We start from the raw sequence: 20,701 nt of genomic DNA, 5'->3' as shown, positions 1-20,701 counted from the left end.
ACACGACACCAAATCGAACTCTTCTCTAACTCCTCCCCCTTCTCTAAACTGCAGCGTGTGTGTGTGCGTGTAACCCTCCCCTTCCGGCTCCCATTGAGGAGAGGTCGGCTCCCAATGAGGTGAGGCCGGCTCCCAAAGAGGTGAGGCCGGCTCCCAATGAGGTGAGAGCCGGCTCCCACCGTTCACTTCAAAGAGCCGAATCTCTCGGTGCCGGCTCGTTCGCGAACGACAAATCACTAGAGAAGAGACACACACACACAGCAGCACACGAAGCAGCACGCGAACAAGAACAACGAGACGAGAGAGCTACTTAGCGAAAAATACAACACGGTGGAAAGCGGAAAGGTGAGAAAATGGATAGGAAACGCAGTGAAATTTTGACTCATTTCAATTTAATTGATAGTTCAAAGGCAGCGTGTAGACTGTGTGTTCACCTCTTTCCATCTTAAGAAAGTCAAAATCCCCCAAAATATAATGTCTTGATGGTATTTATTTAAAAATGTATTTATTGTTTTTCAACCCAACCAACGGCTCTTGGTACATCTCAAAGCACGGAATTAGCAATAAACTTCACATTAAATGAAATTTTGAACAGTTTAAAAACACGGATGGTTGATTCCTTTGAATTTGTGTGAAAAAAACAACAACCATGTATGATGATCAATCAATGCTGTGACAAGAAAATGATAAGGACATGGACAAGACAAAACAGCAATTTATCTGAAACACTTCAGAGCACAGAATATGTATTTGAGATATTTTACATCATATTTACACGACATCCTTTATTTACGTACCGTGCATACAGAAAATATTCACAACACTTCCCCTTTTTCCACATTTTGTTATGTCCCAGCTCCAACCTGATTGAAGTATTAGAGAGCAAACTGGCCAAAGTGTGCCAGGCATGTAGCATCAAAATGTTTTGAAGCTGTAACTGCTAACAAAGATGCAACCGTGTTTTTTTTTTGTTTTGTTTTGTTTTTTACTTTGGGCACATTCACATATATTCATGAAAAAAATAGGTTGAGTATGTAGAGGTTTGTGTAATCCATTTTGGAATAAAGATGCAAAATAACAAAATGAGGATAAAGTTATGTCTTGTAAATACTTCCCAATGGCACTGAATGCTCATTTGCTTTAGTTTTTACAGATCAGAATCTAAAATTGAAACTGAACGAAACGTTTGAAGACCTTAGACCCAACTAAGAAAATGGAGACCAAACAGAATGTTCCTGGAGCAAAGTGTCCCTTGGGTCTGTACTCGGCCCACTGACGTTTTCATCAGCTTGAAGTTTAAATAATGCAAAATGATGGTGACAAAGTGACTCTCCCACTAAGGTAATGTTTAATTTAGGAGCTGCGAGGTCCCTTAACCAGACCCTGCTCTTTGCGCATCACTGGTGCGTGGATGCTGCAGTCCCGAGCCTCGCAGAAACCTGGAACCCCGGCGATTCCCATCATCCCGGTGATGCCCATTGGACCCGGGAATCCGCGCGCACCGCGCGGGCCCTCCATGCCGTTTTTGGCTACGCCAGGCTCACCAGGAAAACCTGAGGAAATAAGAACAATGGACATGAACTTCTGCAAAACAAACAAAACCTCTACTTTAAAGTGTTCAGCATATCTCTTGTTGATGTCACGGGACCAATTTTAATAACAAAAACATTTATTTAAATTGGAAAATAATTCATTTCATGTCAAAATAATTGGCATTGTATAATTTCCCAAAGCACACCTGATGATGTCTTACTAATGTGCCACAAGGCACACGGATTTATTCACAACCATGCTGCCCCTTACTGCTTCTGTTAGTCGGAACAATGAAAACGTGGTCTCACCAGGGGCTCCTTGTGGTCCATCAAGTCCCGGGAAGCCTTTTCCCGGATCACCCGAATTTCCTTTCGGACCCTTTTTGCCTGCTCAGAAAGGTCAACCCCATCAACTACCACACATCAATTAAAAATGTATTTTTAGAAAACGAGTAAAGAAAAAATACTGAGTGCAAACCTCGTTCACCCTGCGCTCCTTTCTCTCCCTCCAGGCCTTGGTCTCCCTGAACACCGCGGGCTCCCTTGGATCCAGCTCTGCCCGCTTTGCCCTATAAGAGATGGAGGGTGGGAAGTGCGTTAAACATGTAATATTTTTATAATGAAGACTGTAAGAAAAAGCAATACGTAATTCTTTGCAATCTAATATTACATGTAGTATTGTCCTAAAATGTATTTTCTTTTTATCATGGGTTTGTAATGGCCCCATTTTATGATACCTTTATGATACCAAGTATTTATTCATTCTATTTTTTTTCTTCTTAATTTTGTGCACTTTAATGGATGACATTTGCGGGGTAACTTCGATACGATCTCTGAGCCGCTCAAAATGCTAGTAGTGAATTTTGCGATCCATGTCAACTTTGAAATAAAACCTCATGCTAAATGCTCTCCTCTCAAATGCATTGGTTGTCAAAATACATACATCAAAAAAGAACTACAACCAAGATATACATTCATTCATTCATTCATCATCCGAGCCGCTTGATCCTCACTAGAGTCGCGGGGGGTGCTGGAGCCTATCCCAGCCGACTTCGGGCAGTAGGCGGGGGACACCCTGAATCGGTTGCCAGCCAATCACAGGGCACACAGAGACGGACAACCATCCACGCTCACACTCATACCTAGGGACAATTTAGAGTGTTCAATCAGCCTGCCATGCATGTTTTTGGGAATGTGGGAGGAAACCGGAGTACCCGGAGAAAACCCACGCAGGCCCGGGGAGAACATGCAAACTCCACACAGGGAGGCCGGAGCTGGAATCGAACCCGGTACCTCTGCACTGTGAAGCCGACGTGCTAACCACTGGACTACCGGGCCGCCCCCAAGATATACAATAAATGTATATCCATCCATCCATCCATCCATCCATCCATCCGTCCGTCATCCTGTATATGCCATGCAGAGCTCAAAGCCGGCCGGTCTCACCGTTTTGCCGGCTGGTCCCGCAGGTCCTTTGGCTCCGGGGGGTCCGATGAGTGTGCGGTTGTTGATGGGACATCCTTGCGTGCACTTAGCACGGATGGAGGGGGCGTACTGCGAGAGCTGAGCAGTGACCACACTGCGGCACAGCTGCAGCACCTGCTCGTCCGACAGCCCGGGACCCTGAAGGCAACATTTGGTCACGTATGCTAACCCCAAACCCCATTTTCCATCTTAATGATAATTCCCGTTTCCTATTTTTTTACCACCCAGAAATATTCTGGTCGCCTCTTATTTACGAGCATTCTGAAACAGTCGATATCAAACAGGACTCACGATGGGACCTTGAATTCCTTTGGATCCGGCTAGGCCTCTGGCGCCAGGGTCTCCGAGAGGGCCGCGGGTACCTCGGCTTCCCGGGATACCGGGAGGACCCGCGGGGCCGGGATTGCCGGCCCGACCGACCGCACCTTTGGGACCACGCTGGGCAGACGAAGGAGACAAAAGACAATTGTGCAGTGACAAAAATAAATGAATAAACGATACATATATTTTCCGCCAAAAAGCTCGTACAGGCTGGACGAGTCGAAGTTACTGTGATGCTTCAAAAAAAGCAACACTTGCCCTAAATAATCGAGTTGTGGGGAAGCCAACCCCGCAGATTTTCTTGACACAAATACGTTCAATGTGCCTCCAACACGGCATTTGGATTAATATCGCGTGAGGAGAGCAGTGGCAGAGGGCGGCACAATATAAAAACTTCGAGCAGCTTTTCGAACATGACATTCGTCGAAAAAAAAAAAAAGAAAAAAAGCAGAATGTCTTTGACTTCTTGTTTGGATTTTGTTGAACTTTGAAAAAAAAGCAGAATGTCTTTTACTTCTCATTTGGATTTTGTTGAACTTTAAAATGGGGACATCCTTTGTGGCATTAACAAAGGTCACTACAGTGGACAGCTTATCATGTTATCAGGTTACAGGGGGCGTGAAAGGATTTAGGGTTTTTTTTTCGTGCGCGTGTGTGTGTGTTTGACAAACACACCTCTCCTTTGTCTCCACGATCGGCAAGCGCACCCTGAATGGAGAAAACAAAGTCACTCAAGAGCGATATGTAAATACTGTATGTCAAACGCGCTGAAAAACGGGTTACCTTTTGTCCTTTCGGGCCCTTTATCCCTCTTCTACCCTTTGCACCCTTCCATGTGAAAATAAAAGGAAATACAGTCACTGAGGAAATAATAAGGAAGCAAAGCCAGCAGAATTTCCAGCAGGAAGTTGACATGCAAACAAGAATTATGAGAACATTGAACGCAAATGGGTGTTTTGAAAGGCGCTTATAAATAAAATGTATTCTTCTTCTTCTTCTTATTATTATTATTATTACTATAAATAGAACTTGATCGGACGGTCTGCTCTCACCATTTCACCATCCGGTCCGGTCTCGCCTTTGGGCCCCTACACACAATACAACACACATGCACAAGTGTACATACTTCATTGATAAGTTCTGTTGAGATTTGTGGTTGTCAGTGTTGTTGTGTGAAGTGAGCACTCACAAGGGGTCCCTGGAGTCCCATTGGTCCTGGCTTGCCGGGTATCCCGGCATCTCCTTGCTCACCTCTAGGACCCTGATCAAAGAAAGGACCATTTTTAAAAATTCATCTGTGAATATGATGACTAATGACCAAAAGTGAAAACAAAGTGAACATTTGGATCAAGCTGGTGCACCTACAAAAACTAAATGTTGAGTTAAAAATATTTGTGCACTAATCGGTAGGACAAATCGTATGAGAACTTTAACATGTACGAAATGATGCATCAATTCCATAAACGGTAAAGATGCGCTGACTTGGGCTCAGGAATCTAAAATGTGTGCCGCGGCGCTCACTCACCACAGGGCCCACTCTGCCTTGTGGTCCTCGAATGCCGCGCTCGCCTTTGCTGCCCTGCAACGGTCAAAAACAACCGCGTCAGCCTCGCGCTCAACCTCGGTGAGAGTGGCTAAAAATGGCGGTGTCACCTTGGCGCCGAAGGAACCTGGCTCTCCCATCAGGCCTGGGACACCTATGGGACCCTGAGGAGATCAACGTGAAGATTCAGATGAGAAGCTGATTGGGTAAATTGTACCAGGGTTGAACACATTTTTTTTAATGGGCTGGAAAATGTAAATGTAAATGGTTCATTTCACATTTTACGCAGACACGCATAGAATTAAAAATATATTTTAAAAAAATAAAAAACAGACAAAACACATTTGAATTAACTACTTTCAGAGTGAAAAAATAATAATCAGGTAACGCAATGCAAATTTGACAGCACTCTTGGTAATGGAAATGGCTGGCGGTCAGAATATAGAAGGGAGAGAGTTGTGCTTTGCCCGCCCTAAATTTAATGACACACTTACATCTTCTCCAGGGTCACCATCGCCGCCCGGAATGCCGCCAAGACCTTTGGTACCCTGCCAAAGAGATAATATCCTGTGTTTTCATTTGAAATTTTAATTATTGTACAGTCAGGGTCCCTCACTGCACTCAGGTCCCCATGGAGTTAATTATTTGATTCTGTGGGAACTATTTCAGCTTTTTTTCCAGGACCAAAAAGATACATCTAAGGGTTCAAAATATTTGAAGGTATCATCCCTCTAACCAGAGCGTTATATTTTTGTACATTTCAAGCGTGTCCAAAGTACATTTTGGGTGTGGTGGCAAAAAAGTTTGTTCAGTGAAGTCAACTGAAAAATTAAGTGAAAACAGAGGTGGAGACTATTTACAAGAAATTCTTCAGTCTGTCTCGGTATCATTTTCAACGTGATGTGAAACCAGCATTCAAAGATCTCAAATTCATTTGGGGAGTTTCTGGGTGGTGTGACTAAACAACAGTTTAGTCATGTCCTGACTAAGGATGAACGTGAAACCTCAACTGACACCAATGACAAGAAAACTAGAAAGAGATTGGCGGACTTCCAGTGTGGGCGAGTTTACAATAACTGTGGGCTGATGTCATGATGACTGAACCCAAACATGCTGGAAAATTGTTTTCTTTATCACTGGTATATTCAGAAAAATTCAAATACATGGACAGTGGTACCTCTAATTACAAAATTAATTGGTTCTGGAAGAAATGTCTTAACTTGAACATTTTGTAAATAGAATAAATGCCCAAATGTGTTCCAAGCCCCCCACCCTCCAAAAAAATCAGATATACCGGTAAATGTTTTCTAAAGCATCAATATATGGAACAAATACATGTTCCAATTAGATTATTGCACAATAATGTAAAAAATAAATAATACAAATGATGGTCATTTAACTTTTAAATGTCCTCATCGTTTTTTGCCCTCATGTTCTCTCTTAGAGGTGGGTTTTGCCTGGCATTTTGGAAAGAACTGATCCAAGGACGTTTGGTGTTGTCAGCTTTGAAAAAAAATCCTTCGAAAAAGTCCAAGGCAAACATCAGCAGAGTGAGCGATCACCCGACTGGTGAACATCTTTTCTGGGCGATTCACATTTTCGTAAAATTATCAGAAAACACCTCATGGCCCAACCAGGACGCTGCATAAACACAGATCTATGTACTGATTTAACTACACAAACAGACACAAACGGTAGAGGTCCCCTCTTAGCCAATGGGATGCCAGGATGATGCTCGATAATAGCCAATGGCAGAGCAGCTATGAGCATGTTGCGTTCACGAAACTCGGAGCTGCGAGTAGCAGGACAGATTGTATTTTTACCTTTCGTAAATTGAAATGTATTTAATAACAAGAAGCAATATTTTCCTGTTGAGGTGTTTCGTAACTTGAACATTTTGTATGAGGAGAGGTAAGTAAGTCATAAGTACAGTAGAGGTAACACTGTACAGGATAACATTTATTCATACATTTTAATACATACATAAATTCTATTGAACTGTGTACAGTTCTTTTGTGAAACATTTATTTTGTGTAATGAAACACTTTTTTGCTGCTGTAGACTGCAAATTTTCCCAGTGTGGGACAAATAAAAGTTATCTTATGTTATATTTGATATCATATCCTGTATTAAACAGTTTAAACATTAACAACATGCAATAAATGACAAGGACAAATGATAAATGTACCTTTGGTCCGCTTGGCCCGCGCCCACCCGGCTGGCCATGATAACCCTGATGGAGACAAACAAGGAATATTCAGACAGAAAAGTTTTTTAAAAAATTGACAGTAAGTTATTTAAATATATGCATACATTAAAAATAAAGAACTACAGTGGTGAGGAGGAGTCCGGTAAACGAAGCTGCTCGCAATTTTGTAGCTGTATCTGATTCTATACAAGTGGTTTAAATGCGGGTGAAATTAGACATGGTATAAACAGAGGACATGTGCGAGGTGTCCTACATTGTATCCTCTGTCGCCAATGTCTCCTGGGAATCCAGGTGCTCCAGTCTGACCCTGCGGGATGAGACAAGACGTTGAGAACTCAACACCGATATCTCCTGGCCAAGAGCTTTTACATGCCGCTTCATCATACTTCCTCTGACATAAACTTCAATCGTTCATTTTCCAATTACCTTGTGTCCATCTGGTCCTTGAACTCCCACTTTGCCCTCTTCACCCACGGACCCCTGGTTAGAGAAACAAAAACAAAACACACATGATATCATGCATGACAAGTCAAGGTTGAGTTTGCAGTTTTCAAGCTGTTAGCAAGGTTTGAATGCAGCCTCACTTTATTTCCCGCCTTTGCAGCCCTGCGCACATGCCCTGACATTTTTTCCCCATTGAACACAATCTATTCTAATTTTAAACAAAATAATGTGGAATTTTTTTCCCCACATTATTTGGTAAGAAGAAACATGTACTATGTCCTGTTTCAATAAATAAATGTTGAAATTCTTTTCGGTTTTAATTCTTGAACAGACCCGTGGGCTATTCATTTGTCCTTGGGGCTAACGATTACCCGTTGGCCCAGTTTTTTTTTGGGGGGGGGGGGGGGGATGGGCAATGCACACTAATCAGCAAAACGCATCACTGCCTCCTCCACTCATACTGAAACGAACTTGCTCTCTGCTGGCTCAGAAGGAGAAAAAAAAAGTAAATTGAAGGCAATTCATTTCAAATAGGTGGCTTGTTTACTCAACTCTGCAAGCAGCCAGTCATACCTTGTCTTACTTAGAAGTCCCCTCAAAAAAAGAGAAGAGCTCATTACCCAGGACAGCTAGTAGACTCATGGGAGTTCAGGGTTCAAAACAAAATGGGTGAAACCGCAACTAGTGGTTATTGAAAGCTTGACTTTTTAAAACCACGGTAAACCGTCAAAGCAATAATTGGCCCGCGCCTAGTTGGCAGGTTGCCTTATTTACGTTTGGAAAGTTCTACATCAGATTTTTACCTTGGGACCTTGACCTCCTCTAGATCCCGGCGAGCCAGCATCACCGCGAGAACCCTAAGAAAACAAAATAACAACCTTTGACTTTGGATTTTAAAATCAAATTGATTGATTTTTTTTGGACTGTGTTTCCGTACAGTGTTACCGGTCCCTCCGACTCCTCCTCGCGGTCCCTCCATGCCGGAATCGCCCTACAAACAGGAAGCCTCATGTCACCATGTGAGCCCAGACGGTCAAAATTGTGATGCTGTCGTTTGTCCAGCGTTCGTGTAGCGCTCCGGCACTTTAAGAAACCCTTCAGGCGATTTTAGTCTGCGTTTCTTTTCGAAAGTAACACAGAATGATGCACAGTGAACATTTTCGGGGGGTTCAGGTGCCCTTGAATGGACCTTGTGCTTTTTAGCCCGTTACAATTTGCCAGTAACTAAACCACCACATGTAACTGTTGTTCTTTCACATGTTGAACCCTTTCAGGGACAGCGGTTACTACAGTGGACAGCTTATCATGTTATCAGATTACAGTGTAAAAGGGTTCAAATGAGTCACCGTACTGCCCAAATAAATAAACTATACTGTAAAAATATTCAGAGTTCCTTCTTTGAGTCGTCCTCATATCTTGATTTGGATTTGGGAAGGAGTCCTATTGGGGATTCCCTCTTTTGATTTTCTAGTCAATGGCAGTTACACCTTGGAAGGGCGTGACAGCCACCCCAACTGAAACTCGAGACGTTCTTGGCTTTTGAACTTCAGCACTTGCGAAAATAACGAACATCTCGAAAAACGGTTGGACTTCCCCCACCCGCTCGACCAGAGAGTGGGCGTTTGGAAATGTCAATCAAGAAACAAAGCGGTGCTATCACGGCTCAATCAGCAGGAAGCCAAACCCTGCCAGCCTTACATGCTGAAAGAGAAAAGCGTGTTGTAATTTCCTTGAAGCCTGTTCTAGTTGTGATTCCCTTTTTTTTTTTCTTTTTGTGGAACCTAACTCAGTTATTTGAGAAAAAAAATCCTACTTTTTGCATACATTTGCGTTCTTTATGTAACATTTTGTATTTGAAGCTCATATACATATATAAGATTGATAGAAGCAATTCGATTTTGGATGGGCGTCGTATTTTTTTTTTTTTTCACAATTCACAGCGAGGCTTGGTCTGTTCACGCTGGGGACAAAACACAAAATGGCCGTGGAAGTGAAGTTTGTCCAAGTGAAGTTGACATACTTCCGCTGCAGGTTGAATAGCTCTATGAGCTTTTTGCGTAACCTCATCAAGATCAATGAGTTTTACCTTCAGACCCGGATCTCCGCGCTCACCCCGGTCGCCTATAAGTCCTGGTTCTCCCTAGTAAAAAAAACAAAAACAAAAACAAAAGAAAAAAACAAGAACAATGTCAACATTAATTAATTAATCTATTGTATGATTTACTCTCTCATATTTGATCACAAACCGGTCTCTTCCGACTCTTTACTCACCATACCGCCCAAGAAACCCGAACCTCCATCTTCGCCTTCGGGTCCGGGATCACCCTGAAATCAAAAGTCAAACACAGATACAAACAAACAAATCTCCAAATTTTGCTGTTTTAATTACAAAAAAAAAAAAAAGAAGAAGAAAGGCAAGATGAACTGATTTTGTTTTTGAATGTAATTCAACTTATCACTTGACTTTCCAATCCATTCATTATCAGGTATGGTTGTCATGGCAATATCATCTTTACGTCTCCATCAGTCATTTTGAGTCCCTCACCACAGGGCCAGCGTCTCCTCTTCGGCCTTGTACTCCTTTTGTTCCTTTATAACCCTAAAAACACAAGTCGGTGGTTTATTTTTCCATGTTTTGTTTCCTTTAGAACGTCATTTGGAATTTGTCATTGGTATGTTGATGATGTCACCTCTCTGCCTTGCTGCCCTGGCGCTCCCATTTTACCCTGCATGCCTCGCAAGCCCTGACGGGAAGTGAGGGGACCCGGTAAGTTGTTTGACAGAAGAAGAAGGCTCTATCAGGACCGTTTTGACTCGTGGGTACCTTGGGTCCAGCGAACCCGGCGAATCCCGGCTCTCCGGGTTCACAGTCACACTCGGTGGGACCCTCCTCGCCGAGGGCCGTGTCGCCACCAGACTCCTCTGAGGATCCGCCGTCAGGTCCCCGGTGCTTGAACGGAACCTGAAACGGTGACATGATTGAGACATCTGACATCTTTTTTATTGACTACGTCGACTGACCTTGTGTGTGACTATTGACAATGTATGACGACGGCTATCTTGTCTATGTCTGCTGATATTTCATCCATCCGTCCATCCATTAATTTTCTGATTCAATTATCCTCCCAATGTGTGCTGGAGCCTATCCCAGCTGTCTTCGGACAGTGGTCGGGGTACACCCTGAACTCGTTGCTAGTCAATCACAGGGCACACATAGACAAACCACCATCCGCGCCCACACTCATACCTCGGAACAATTTCGAGTGTTCAATCAGCCTGCCATGCATGTTTTTGGAATGTGGGAGGAAACCAGAGCACCCGGAGAAAACCCACGCAGGCCCGAGGAGAACACGGAAACTCCACACAGGATGGCCGGAGTAATCGAACTCTGCACCTCTGCTGATATTTCTTTTTAAAATTATGAATCGATTGTGGGGATATAGATACCGGTCTCTAGTTTACTTATCAACATGTATTTTTTTAATAAATCTTGGTACTGTATCAAGAGCATATCCACCTCTATTTTACTTGCCAACAAGTTTTAAATATTGCTATTGACAATACCAGTCTCGAGTTCAACTCTCAACGTATGATTCATAAAAATATTGGTATAAGCCATAAGAGCTTCTAATTTTCTCATCTCATCTCATCTTCCGTACCGCTTGATCCTCACTAGGGTCGCGGGGGGTGCTGGAGCCTATCCCAGCCGTCTTCGGGCAGTAGGCGGGGGACACCCTGAATCGGTTGCCAGCCAATCGCAGGGCACACAGAGACAAACAACCATCCACACCCACACTCACACCTAGGGACAATTTAGAGTAATTTTCTTTTTTTTTTAATTGGAAGCAATGCCGATATCACCGATACTGGCCTTTATTTTATTTGTTCATTTATTTATTTAGTTAGTGATTAATGTTGGTAGCTGCTTACATCAGCCTCTATTTTAATACGCAAAAGGTTGTTCAAAATATTGGGATCGATATCGTCAACGGCAGCAGCCTCCGCTTTGAGAATCAACACATTTTCAGGAAAAAAAAAAGTTGTTTAGTCGGGTGCTAGGGGCATGAAATTTAATTCCCGATCCATATTCTGTATCTGGTTCTGCTGGCCCTACAAGCTACACCACTGCCTTGATGCGCACCCACCTTCCTCCGACCCAGCTTGTCCTCCTTGGCGTAGTGTGACTCCGTGGGGGTGACGTAAGGGTAAGCGTCCTCGGTGATCATGGTGACCTGGGTGGGGGCGGGCCCGTAAGGGTCGTAGTCATCCTCCTCGGGATTCTGGTCCTCGTCGTAGCCATGGGAAGACTCTAGTGGAAATGACGATGTTTGTTAGTGTGAAGTTTCACTCACCAGTGGCAACTCTGCTGCTGCCCCGTTCACACAGAAGACCTGCAAAATAGCCGCGTCAAAGCCATAACAGAAGATTCGGCATTGAACCGCCTTTGCCCATTTAGAACCCAGAGAAACATCCTACTGAGGCGCGATTTTTTAATTCTGCCTAGCAACAGGCATCAAGAGGCATAACGAGGAAAAATAATGATAGGAATTCTGTTCATCAGTTTTCAGGAGTCAGCTGTATGAAAAAAAAATGTAATTTATGTTTCACAAAGCATTATTACTAGTGCTACATTATGGCTTTTGAAAGTGAAATGTGTTCAAAAAAGCCAGGCTTATCCTCTAAGGGCGGGAAATAATATTTGGTCTAATTTCACATCAATTCCTCTTTCGTATCGTCAAAACACATATGACTTTGGTCCATCTTAAAAGTCATGGAACCGACCTGGCTGCGGGGGCCTCAAGTGGTCATAGGGGTCCAGGATCGAGCCCTCAAAGGTGTGATCCTCACCTGCACATTTAAGCCACATATACATGATGAGTTGATTCATCGCACGTATCCAAAACGTGATATCCATCAAAGGCATTGGCCCAGACCCGAGTGGTTTCCGGAATATTCCTCCTGGCAGAGAGCGCAGGCGGCGCACAGCATTAGGACAAGCAGCGTCCGGGGCCAGGATGCCTGGAAACAAATGCATGTCAAAACAACAAATTATCCCTTATGATTAACCCTGCATTGCAGTAGACAGTTTATCAGGTTACATGGCTCACGAAAGGGTTCATGTACCAAATATGGTCTAAGTTACTGTGAGAAACATTGGGCAAGACCAAGAGTTGCCTTTCGAATTGATTCAAGGTAAGGAAGATGAAGATTTGAAAACTGGAAAACGTGGGGACAAACAAGTCCAGCAAGGCAACCTACTATCGTAGAATCGCCATCTTGCGATTTATTTTTTAGGTGAGTGTTATTGTTACTAAATTCTAAAAAAAAAAAATCTGAATTCTTTTCGTATCAATAATTTCACCCATTAATTTTACTGAGCTCTTTCCTTCTTTTTCCTTGTAGGCTATCCTACAAGCGGCTCACGTGAGGAGCTGGCTGTTCAACGAATCACATCCAGTAAAGGGGCGGGGCTAGTTTGCATGCGAGTGCAAAATGGCAATAAATAAATAAAAATTGCCACTTCGTTCATCACTTCAGCCAGAGACTGTTACACCCGCGCTGCAAGAAGGAGAGATACCGACGCTCGTTCCTACCGACTGCTGTCAGGCTGATGAATAAAAAATAACAATCATAATAATAATAATAATTAAAGTATGTGAAGGAAAATTGTAAATAGTACTGAGATTTATCCATTGTGTTCATATTGTATTTAATTGAAAGATGTTTGTTGTTTTTTTTTTCTCTTTCTCCTTTCTTCTTTCTACATACATTCTTGCTGCTGGAGGCTGTAAATTTCCCCAGTGTGGGACGAATAAAGGATATCTTATCTTATCTGTTGTTTCGTCAAACGTGTGTCTGATTTGTCTTTTTTTTGTCGTCTTTAAACATTTTTAAAAACTGCATTATAACTCGGTTGATTTTCTTTTTTTTTTAATCCGTGATGCAGAACGTTTCCGTATTCTTGAACATTTAATTACTGATGGGAGGAAGCACAAGTTAAAAGGCAAGAGATTCACCTTCAATCTTTGTTATTTAAAAAAAAATAATAATAATTCTAAATATAAGCATAAAAACATTTTTTGGATGTTGAAGAGTGATTTGGAACCGACACAGATGACCCGACTGGACCCCAAGGCCTGCGAGGTGACAGCATTAAGCAGTCTTCTTGTTTTCTTTTCCATCAAACTTTTGAGATGATGGAATCAGCCCATTTTACTTTGGGTTTTGCATTTTTTTTTCAACCTGAAAATGTTGTTCAAACCACATTCTTTAGCCTACTTTAGCAGCGATTCTCCACCTGTAGCATATCTGATATTTAATGTATAAACACATGTTGGCAGGCAGAGAAATAAGCGAACGATCTGATTCTGATGTTATAGTTTGCTTTTATGAGCCCATTTTCATACCACAGATTGTTCCTCTTAGAGTACCAAAAAAAGTGCTCAGAAATTATGGTAAAGAAGATTTTGCTTGTTTTTCAACTATACATGGGTCTGGAAAAAAATGAGCCCATTAAAAATTTGTATCACTTCAAGAAAGAACAATCCAAACGATCCCTTTGTGATCTTTCGCAACCCCATTCGACCCTTCCTCTCTTCTCCTCTTTGATGTCCGCCGGGCCATGGCAAGGCCGGATCATCACGCTCACCTTGTCACTGGAGGCTCCCATGGTGCTGCGCCGATTAAGTCCTCTCGTAACACTCCACACCGCCGACAGGAACAAAACACCCAAAACAAAGCAGCGACGATGTCCGGCTCGGTTGGTCCTCACAGCATGGTTCGCCCGGGACGGTTGCCCTCCTGGATGCTCGAGTCTCTGGCTCTCTGCAGGAGCCCGTCAGGTTCCCAGGAGGCTGGCGGGACCCTCACTGGCCATTCTCATCCAATACGTCTTCTTCTCAACAGGGTGAGAAATACCTGACGCAGAGTCCAGCATCTGCAAAGTAGGAGAGGACGGGGGGGGGGGAAGCTTGAGGTCATGCGGGCATACGCAGCCAGAAGGATAGATCGAGAATAAATACGTCATTGGGACTGTGGGCATATTTTGCAAATGAAAATTTGCAGGTAAATTGAAACGTTTTCAACCAAATCATGCAGAAAATGACCATAAAAATAACTCATTTTAACCCTTTCATGCATCCTGTAAACCAGGTGTGTCAAAATCATTTCACATTGTGGTCCACATACGGACTCGGTAGATGTCAAGTGGGCCGAACCATTAACATTATACCATACTGTGCTATGAATCACCAAAATATCATCTCTTTCCTTTGTTTTGGTCTCAAGATGCATTGATTGGCGCTTTCATATCATTTGGTCTATCTCAGTGCCAGTCTGAGACTGCTGTTTTCTTCCCCCGATCAAAACAATGTTGTCATCTACTGGGATAATCCACGAATTGCATTTTATTTAAAATATTCATTCTGTGTCTTTAATACTTTTTTCACTTTTAAATTATCCTGCGGGCCGGATTGAACCTCCTTGGGGGCCGGTTCTGGCCCGCAGGCCGTATGTTTGATACCATGCTGTAAACTGATAACATGATAAGGTGTCCACTGTAGTAACTGCTGTGCCTGAAAGGGTTAATACAATATAGAATGCCATATTCTTGCACTGCATCATTTGCAGCTCTCAGAACTGTCCCAAATGTTTCGCATGTATTTATTTTAGCTGTATGAAAAGTGGTGTATCGTTTATTTTATAAATGTCAAGACGCAATTAGAAAGGGAGTGAAATAAAAGAGTAGGGTGACCTTTGGGCCTTCTCTGGTGTTGCAAGCTCGTCCAACATTCCGTGGCTTGAGTCGACAAAATCCTGCCAGCCAATAAGGAGGTGAGGAGGGCTGAGTCGACCCTGACAAACAGAAAGAGAGAGCAGCAGTGTTCACATTTGTATTTTCCTTTTCAGTTCTGTACGCACATGAAAATTATTTAAAAGATAAATTAGGCTTTGAAATGTGATTCGACCCCCACAAATTACTTTGTGTGTGTGCATTTCCACTTTTTGGGTGGGAGGGGAAATATAATATGACTACCAGGCAATCCAATTTACAAACTCTGCATAGATATTCATTCATCTTCCGAGCCGCTTGATCCTCACTAGTGTCGCGGGGGTGCTGGAGCCTATCCCAGCTGCCACCCTGAATCGGTTGCTAGCCAATCGCAGGGCACACAGAAACGAACAACCATTCGCACTCACACTCACACCTTGGGACAATTTAGAGTGTTCAATCAGCCTACCACGCATGTTTTTGGAATGTGGGAGGAAACCGGAGCACCCGGAGAAAACCCACGCAGGCCCGGGGAGAGCATGCAAACTCCACACAGGGAGGCCGGAGCTGGAATCGAACCCGGTACCTCTGCACTGTGAAGCCGACGTGCTAACGACTGGACTACCGGGCCGCCCTGCATAGATATGCAACAATAAATACATTTTATGAAGATGGAAAAAAAAATAAGAATAAAAAAAGTAAAAGATTACTCATTCACATTTAAAAATTCACAATATAAAATATCCACGAGTTACTCTTTATTTCTGAATGAATAGTAATTATCGGTGTACATTTCTACACTAGACTGACATTTCCTGTAAAAAAATATATATATATATTGGGATTTAATTTTGAGATTTACATTCATAAATGTGAAACTTTCCAAACAAAACATACAAATGAATGCACAATTTTTGTCTTTTGATTAAAAAAAAAAAAAGTCTCCCCCCCCCCATCAAATCTAATCCTCCTTGTTTTTTTGTATATAGTTTGAGTCCATTCCAAAATGCAGCACTCATGAATTACATTTTCAAGTTTGGTGTTCCAAAAAGAGCACTAAGAGGGGTTCGATAGGAACAACACATTGAACTCACACAAATGACATTCGCAAACATAACCTGACGTAGTACCGGCACTAACCCAAATTTATTTGCTATTTACAAGTACTTAGAATAAACTTCAAATATCACAAATAAATGGTTACAGTTGAGCAAAAAAAGTGCCATATTTATGTTGCACAACTTTATTGACATGAGTTATCTGGTCAGGTACTGTCACTCCTCCCTCTCTCATCTTTCCTTTTCTTTTTCTTCTTCTTGCTGTCATGGTGTTTGTCCGGGGAGCGGGAAACCCTGCGCAGATTCAGACGGTTAGGATTCATCAAAAACGACTCGGAACTCTCACGTAATGCTAACTCGCAGGAAAACAAACAAACGTCACCTTTTCCTTTTCTTCTTCTTGCTTTCTCTCTCACGGCTCTTCTCGCGGCTACGGCGGTGTCTGGTATGCGATCGGCGGGACTCCGAGGACAAGGATCGCCGTTCATCCAGCCGACGTCTGCCGGACGCAAATACCCGAGGCACAAAATGAAAACGCGGAGCATCACCTTTAGCGTGAAAAGAAGATGAGTAGAACCTTTGGGATGTTCTTTCTCTGGCCTCATCCTGGTCTTCTTTTTCCTTGTCCTCCTCTTCATGCTCATCCTTCCACTGTCTGGCCAGCTCCTCTGAGTGGACCTGGATGACTTCTCGGATAACCTGTGAGGCGATGCGATTGTTATAGCCTCATGAAAACAACTTCCGACTGCACCCCCTTGGGCGCTCGTACTTCGGTGTAGGACTTCTTGGTGATGTGGACGTTCTTGGCGCGGTAGGACTGCCGCCGCCTCTTGTAGTCCCGCATCTCCGCCATTAGCTCCAGATGTGTCTTTGGCTCATTCTGTTCGTCGGCTGCACACAAACATAGTTATTTTGGACAAGGATTCAACCTCTTACGGAATGACTCATTTCCACAGATGGCAAAAGTACTCACAATGGACTTAAGTAGTAGAAGTACGGACATTTGGTAAAAGTAAAAGTACTGATTCGCCACAAAGTTAAAAAAAACAACAATTTTTTTTTGGAAACGTACTTAAGTATATTTCAATAACACAACATGGAGCTCCTCATTTCATTCCAACACAGTTCCTAGGGACCACAATGGTCTAAAGCGGTACTTTGGTATAAGTAAAGCTCATCAACTCATTTCAATTTAGTTCTTTGGCACGAAGATGGCAGGAAACTACGGCTGTTGTCTAAATAAAGGTCCTTAACTCACATCGTGAGGGGGCGTGGTATTTTTTTTAGCAAACGATGGGTGATAAGTTAAAAAATATATATATCTGAATCGAAGAAAATCTTCATCCTTCTCCCATTTACACTGAAGATTTTTGAACACCAAGAGCCGTTGCTTTGCAGGCTGGCACAAGGCCACGCATTCAGCACAAAACATTGTTGGAGTCAACAACATGAACATTTCTTTTAAATACTCAAATTCATGAAAAATATCTTGCCACATCGAATGCATTTCATCATTGTGAATGTTGGCAAAGTGATTCAAGTTCATGTCGCCACTGTCCCCATATTTCTCTCCGTTTTAAGTCCCCAATAACTCAATTGGTTCATCAAATTCTATACTGGGGTTGACCTGAAGTCTCTCTATTCACATCTTAATGTTGCGTCGCCATCAATGGATGTTAAAAAAGTAACAAGCCAATTTTGGAAAGTAAGGAGTAGAATGGACCTGTTTCCAAATGCCGGTTGGTAATTTTTTTTTCTAATGTGTTCAGGCAAGTAACCATTCAAGTATAGACACCCGAAAAATCGACTTACGTGCAATAACTAAGTATTTGTATTTCAGCTTCTGTCTCACCCTTTTTCAGCTTGGACACCAGATCTACATAAAGCTCCTCGTTGCCCGAGGCGGCGACGGCCTTCTCTTGGTTGAGGACGCCGATCACGTGGTCGTAAAGCGCCAGCCGGTCGGCCACGGTGAGGTCGCACACGGCTCGCTTGTGATTCTGCGGCACGTCCACGGGCTGGTAGGAGTAATGACCTGATGGATCACCAGAGATCAATTACACAATCACACACACACACACACACACACAGATTTTCTCATGGCACACATCTTTCATGGGCGAATAATGTGCAACAGGAAAGTGGGTGGGAATCCCTGGACTTGGTGAAGTGCTGACTCCCTGAGTGAAAATCCAATTTTTATGACTACTCACTTTAAGGTGGGAGAATTATGGTTAAATGAGCCAGAGTTGAGTTGAGTAGTGGCTTTAAGCAGGCTCTGTTCATTTGCAGAGTCTGCATATTTCTTCAATAAGACCACATAAGGTGGCTAAAATTGCAGCGAATAGATTATTATTATTATTATTTTTAAAGCAGTCGCGAAAGGGGCCGGAAGAGTCACTAGGTTGGCAACATTGAGTAGTAAGTATCCCTTGCTTCATTGCTCATCGGTGGTTAGAAAGGATATGATTTTGATATAATAATGCACACACAAATGACTGTACCCGGGGATGCGGATTGAACAAAGTGGATGACACACAAGCATAAAAAAAAGTTGTAAGATGTATATGAGCGTTACTTCATCACCAGCATTTTAAGTGCTCTGCTGCCCTCGTGTGGTCACTGGTGGCAAAACAAAGGAGTCCCCTTGGTAGGGATTTCAAGGTCGGCCGACGGTCAAGGTTTGATAGGTCCATTGATCCGATGACTGACTAGCAGTTAATTTATCAAAAAAATGAATGCTTTTCAATGTAAAAAAAAAATATTCACGAGGATACTAAAGTAAAAGTCTTTGGGTAATTGAGGCTCGCCCGAAGCTTTTTATAATTGCCTTCGAATTCCACAAGATGGTGGCAAAGCACTGCTTCGAGATTGGACAGATCTATGGGCTCACTGAATAAACCTCCTTCCTTCACTCACTACAAAATCAATCCTTGTCACCAAAGCTATACTTTATTTACTGAGCCAGCCTTCTAAAAGAGGCGACCTGCGCTGGTTGGTGGAATCAAGAGTGAAACTATGCTTTTAATAACCAAGAGGTCCAATTTTGAACAAAACAAGGTCAGTACCTTGCCAGAAGACGCCCTCCATCTTCATGAGCGGGGCAGCAGCTCTGGCCTGAAGGATCACCTGATTCTGAAGGCTTTTGTCTGCGGGAAGACAACGGCTCATGATAATTACGTCACAAACACCATTAATATGATCTCCTTCGGGAAGTCATCACTCACCCATTGTAAAGCTACGGATACTGGTGTTGGTGTAAGATGGGGAAGGGTCACACATCTCTGCCTGTAAGACAGCAAATGTTCTTTTCCTGCACGGAAACACAAGTGAAAGTCGAACGACTAAAATGGCGTCACCTGCTCTTCTGAAGAATAGCCCATCTTGGTAAGATAACATGAAGCTTTGTGTCTCTCCATGCTGCGCACAGGGACACGATGGCCGGGATCGTAGGGACACAGTTCCATTGGCTCCTGGTTTTAAAAAAAAAATAGAAATTACATCACATGAAAAAATAACATCTAAGAAAATTATTGCTTTCTGGCTAGTTATTCCTCTTAGTTGTATCCCCATGGCTGAATTTAGCATGATAGAATCATCCCCTGGCATCTGGATTTTGGCCTGTTTAGTGTTTTTTCCCCTCACATCTTCCCTCCTGCTCTTTTTTTTGGGGGGTGCGGGGGGAGTGGCGGTGAATGTAGTTTTGGTTGCTGTGGTGGTAGAGGATTCAACATCCACCGAAAGGTCCAAAGGAGAACCATTTCCGTTGAGGTGTTTTACCTGTTTTCATTACATTTTCGATCATCCTGATTAAATTACCATTGTACATTTCTATGTGTTTTTGGTGGGCGGATGAAGTGTTTAGACCAGAAGATGCCTTTGATATTTATTAACTATTGCTTCCTTTGAGGCTTTATAAATCACCTGATGTCTCTTTTGTCGATTTGGCTGATTCTGTTATGTTAAGATTACCTTGTGCTGTTCGTTGTCCTGCGACCATCCCAGTGCGTCGTACATGTCTTGTATCTGCTTCTGGCAATTTTCAGTAAACTCTACTAATTCCTGTAAGCGATCCATTCGCTCCTGCATGGGTGTAATTTTCAAAGACTGCGACATTTCAGTGGCTGTAGGTCCAGATATACGCAATCAAAATCATCGATGTTTCGTTCCTACTGCTTTACTACGAACTCCATATTTCCCAGGAATGACGTCAGAATTTCTTCGTTGTGGGTTTTACAATCATACCGGATTGTTCAGCACGCCCTCTACAGGAAAGTTCCTCAATTATATGTCAGGTGGTCAGTCTCGGCCAATCAGAATGCCACAGAGTGGATAGGC

At 42.9% G+C, this 20,701-nt stretch overlaps 2 protein-coding genes and 1 long non-coding RNA gene across 8 annotated transcripts; 1 reads left to right on the top strand and 2 right to left on the bottom strand.

Moving 5' to 3' along the window:
• Positions 1 to 472: 472 nt before the first annotated feature.
• Positions 473 to 15,388, bottom strand: zgc:113232 (uncharacterized protein LOC541546 homolog). Of its 2 annotated transcripts, none has more exons than XM_052066347.1 (27): positions 15,288 to 15,388; positions 14,184 to 14,471; positions 12,469 to 12,553; positions 12,317 to 12,382; positions 11,680 to 11,843; positions 10,359 to 10,496; positions 10,225 to 10,278; positions 10,080 to 10,133; positions 9,806 to 9,859; positions 9,621 to 9,674; positions 8,472 to 8,525; positions 8,338 to 8,391; positions 7,517 to 7,570; positions 7,344 to 7,397; positions 7,070 to 7,114; positions 5,376 to 5,429; positions 4,992 to 5,045; positions 4,864 to 4,917; positions 4,528 to 4,599; positions 4,391 to 4,426; positions 4,122 to 4,166; positions 4,014 to 4,046; positions 3,309 to 3,455; positions 2,979 to 3,155; positions 2,011 to 2,101; positions 1,842 to 1,919; positions 473 to 1,553 (listed from the first exon to the last, which is right to left on the bottom strand). In XM_052066347.1, the coding sequence occupies exons 2-27, from the start codon at positions 14,202 to 14,204 to the stop codon at positions 1,354 to 1,356; spliced, it is 1,992 nt and encodes a 663-aa protein (XP_051922307.1). In that variant the 5' UTR covers positions 14,205 to 14,471; positions 15,288 to 15,388; the 3' UTR covers positions 473 to 1,353. The 2 variants fall into 2 exon arrangements, with proteins under 2 accessions (XP_051922307.1, XP_051922308.1); XM_052066348.1 differs by having other exon boundaries at positions 10,359 to 10,484.
• LOC127601262 (uncharacterized) lies at positions 3,038 to 3,537 on the top strand. The gene is made up of 2 exons (XR_007962516.1): positions 3,038 to 3,176; positions 3,302 to 3,537. It is a non-coding gene; the product is annotated as an uncharacterized LOC127601262 (long non-coding RNA).
• snrnp48 (small nuclear ribonucleoprotein 48 (U11/U12)) lies at positions 15,288 to 20,652 on the bottom strand. 5 transcript variants are annotated; one of them, XM_052066364.1, is made up of 9 exons: positions 20,336 to 20,652; positions 19,723 to 19,836; positions 19,591 to 19,651; positions 19,432 to 19,512; positions 18,216 to 18,398; positions 17,133 to 17,254; positions 16,746 to 17,062; positions 16,557 to 16,657; positions 15,288 to 15,388 (listed from the first exon to the last, which is right to left on the bottom strand). In XM_052066364.1, exons 1-8 carry the CDS (start codon positions 20,477 to 20,479, stop codon positions 16,570 to 16,572), a joined length of 1,110 nt encoding a protein of 369 aa, XP_051922324.1. In that variant the 5' UTR covers positions 20,480 to 20,652; the 3' UTR covers positions 15,288 to 15,388; positions 16,557 to 16,569. The 5 variants fall into 5 exon arrangements, 4 of the variants coding, with proteins under 4 accessions (XP_051922324.1, XP_051922326.1, XP_051922325.1 ...); XR_007962514.1 differs by lacking the exon at positions 15,288 to 15,388 and adding an exon at positions 15,413 to 16,368 and having other exon boundaries at positions 16,482 to 16,657; XM_052066366.1 differs by lacking the exon at positions 15,288 to 15,388 and having other exon boundaries at positions 15,413 to 16,657; positions 16,746 to 16,862; positions 16,941 to 17,062.
• Between the last annotated feature and the right edge of the window lie 49 nt (positions 20,653 to 20,701).

Source organism: Hippocampus zosterae, chromosome 5, assembly GCF_025434085.1.
Source record: "Hippocampus zosterae strain Florida chromosome 5, ASM2543408v3, whole genome shotgun sequence".
In the NCBI taxonomy this organism is placed as follows: Eukaryota; Metazoa; Chordata; class Actinopteri; order Syngnathiformes; family Syngnathidae; genus Hippocampus; species Hippocampus zosterae.
This window is presented reverse-complemented; position numbering and strand designations above follow the sequence as displayed.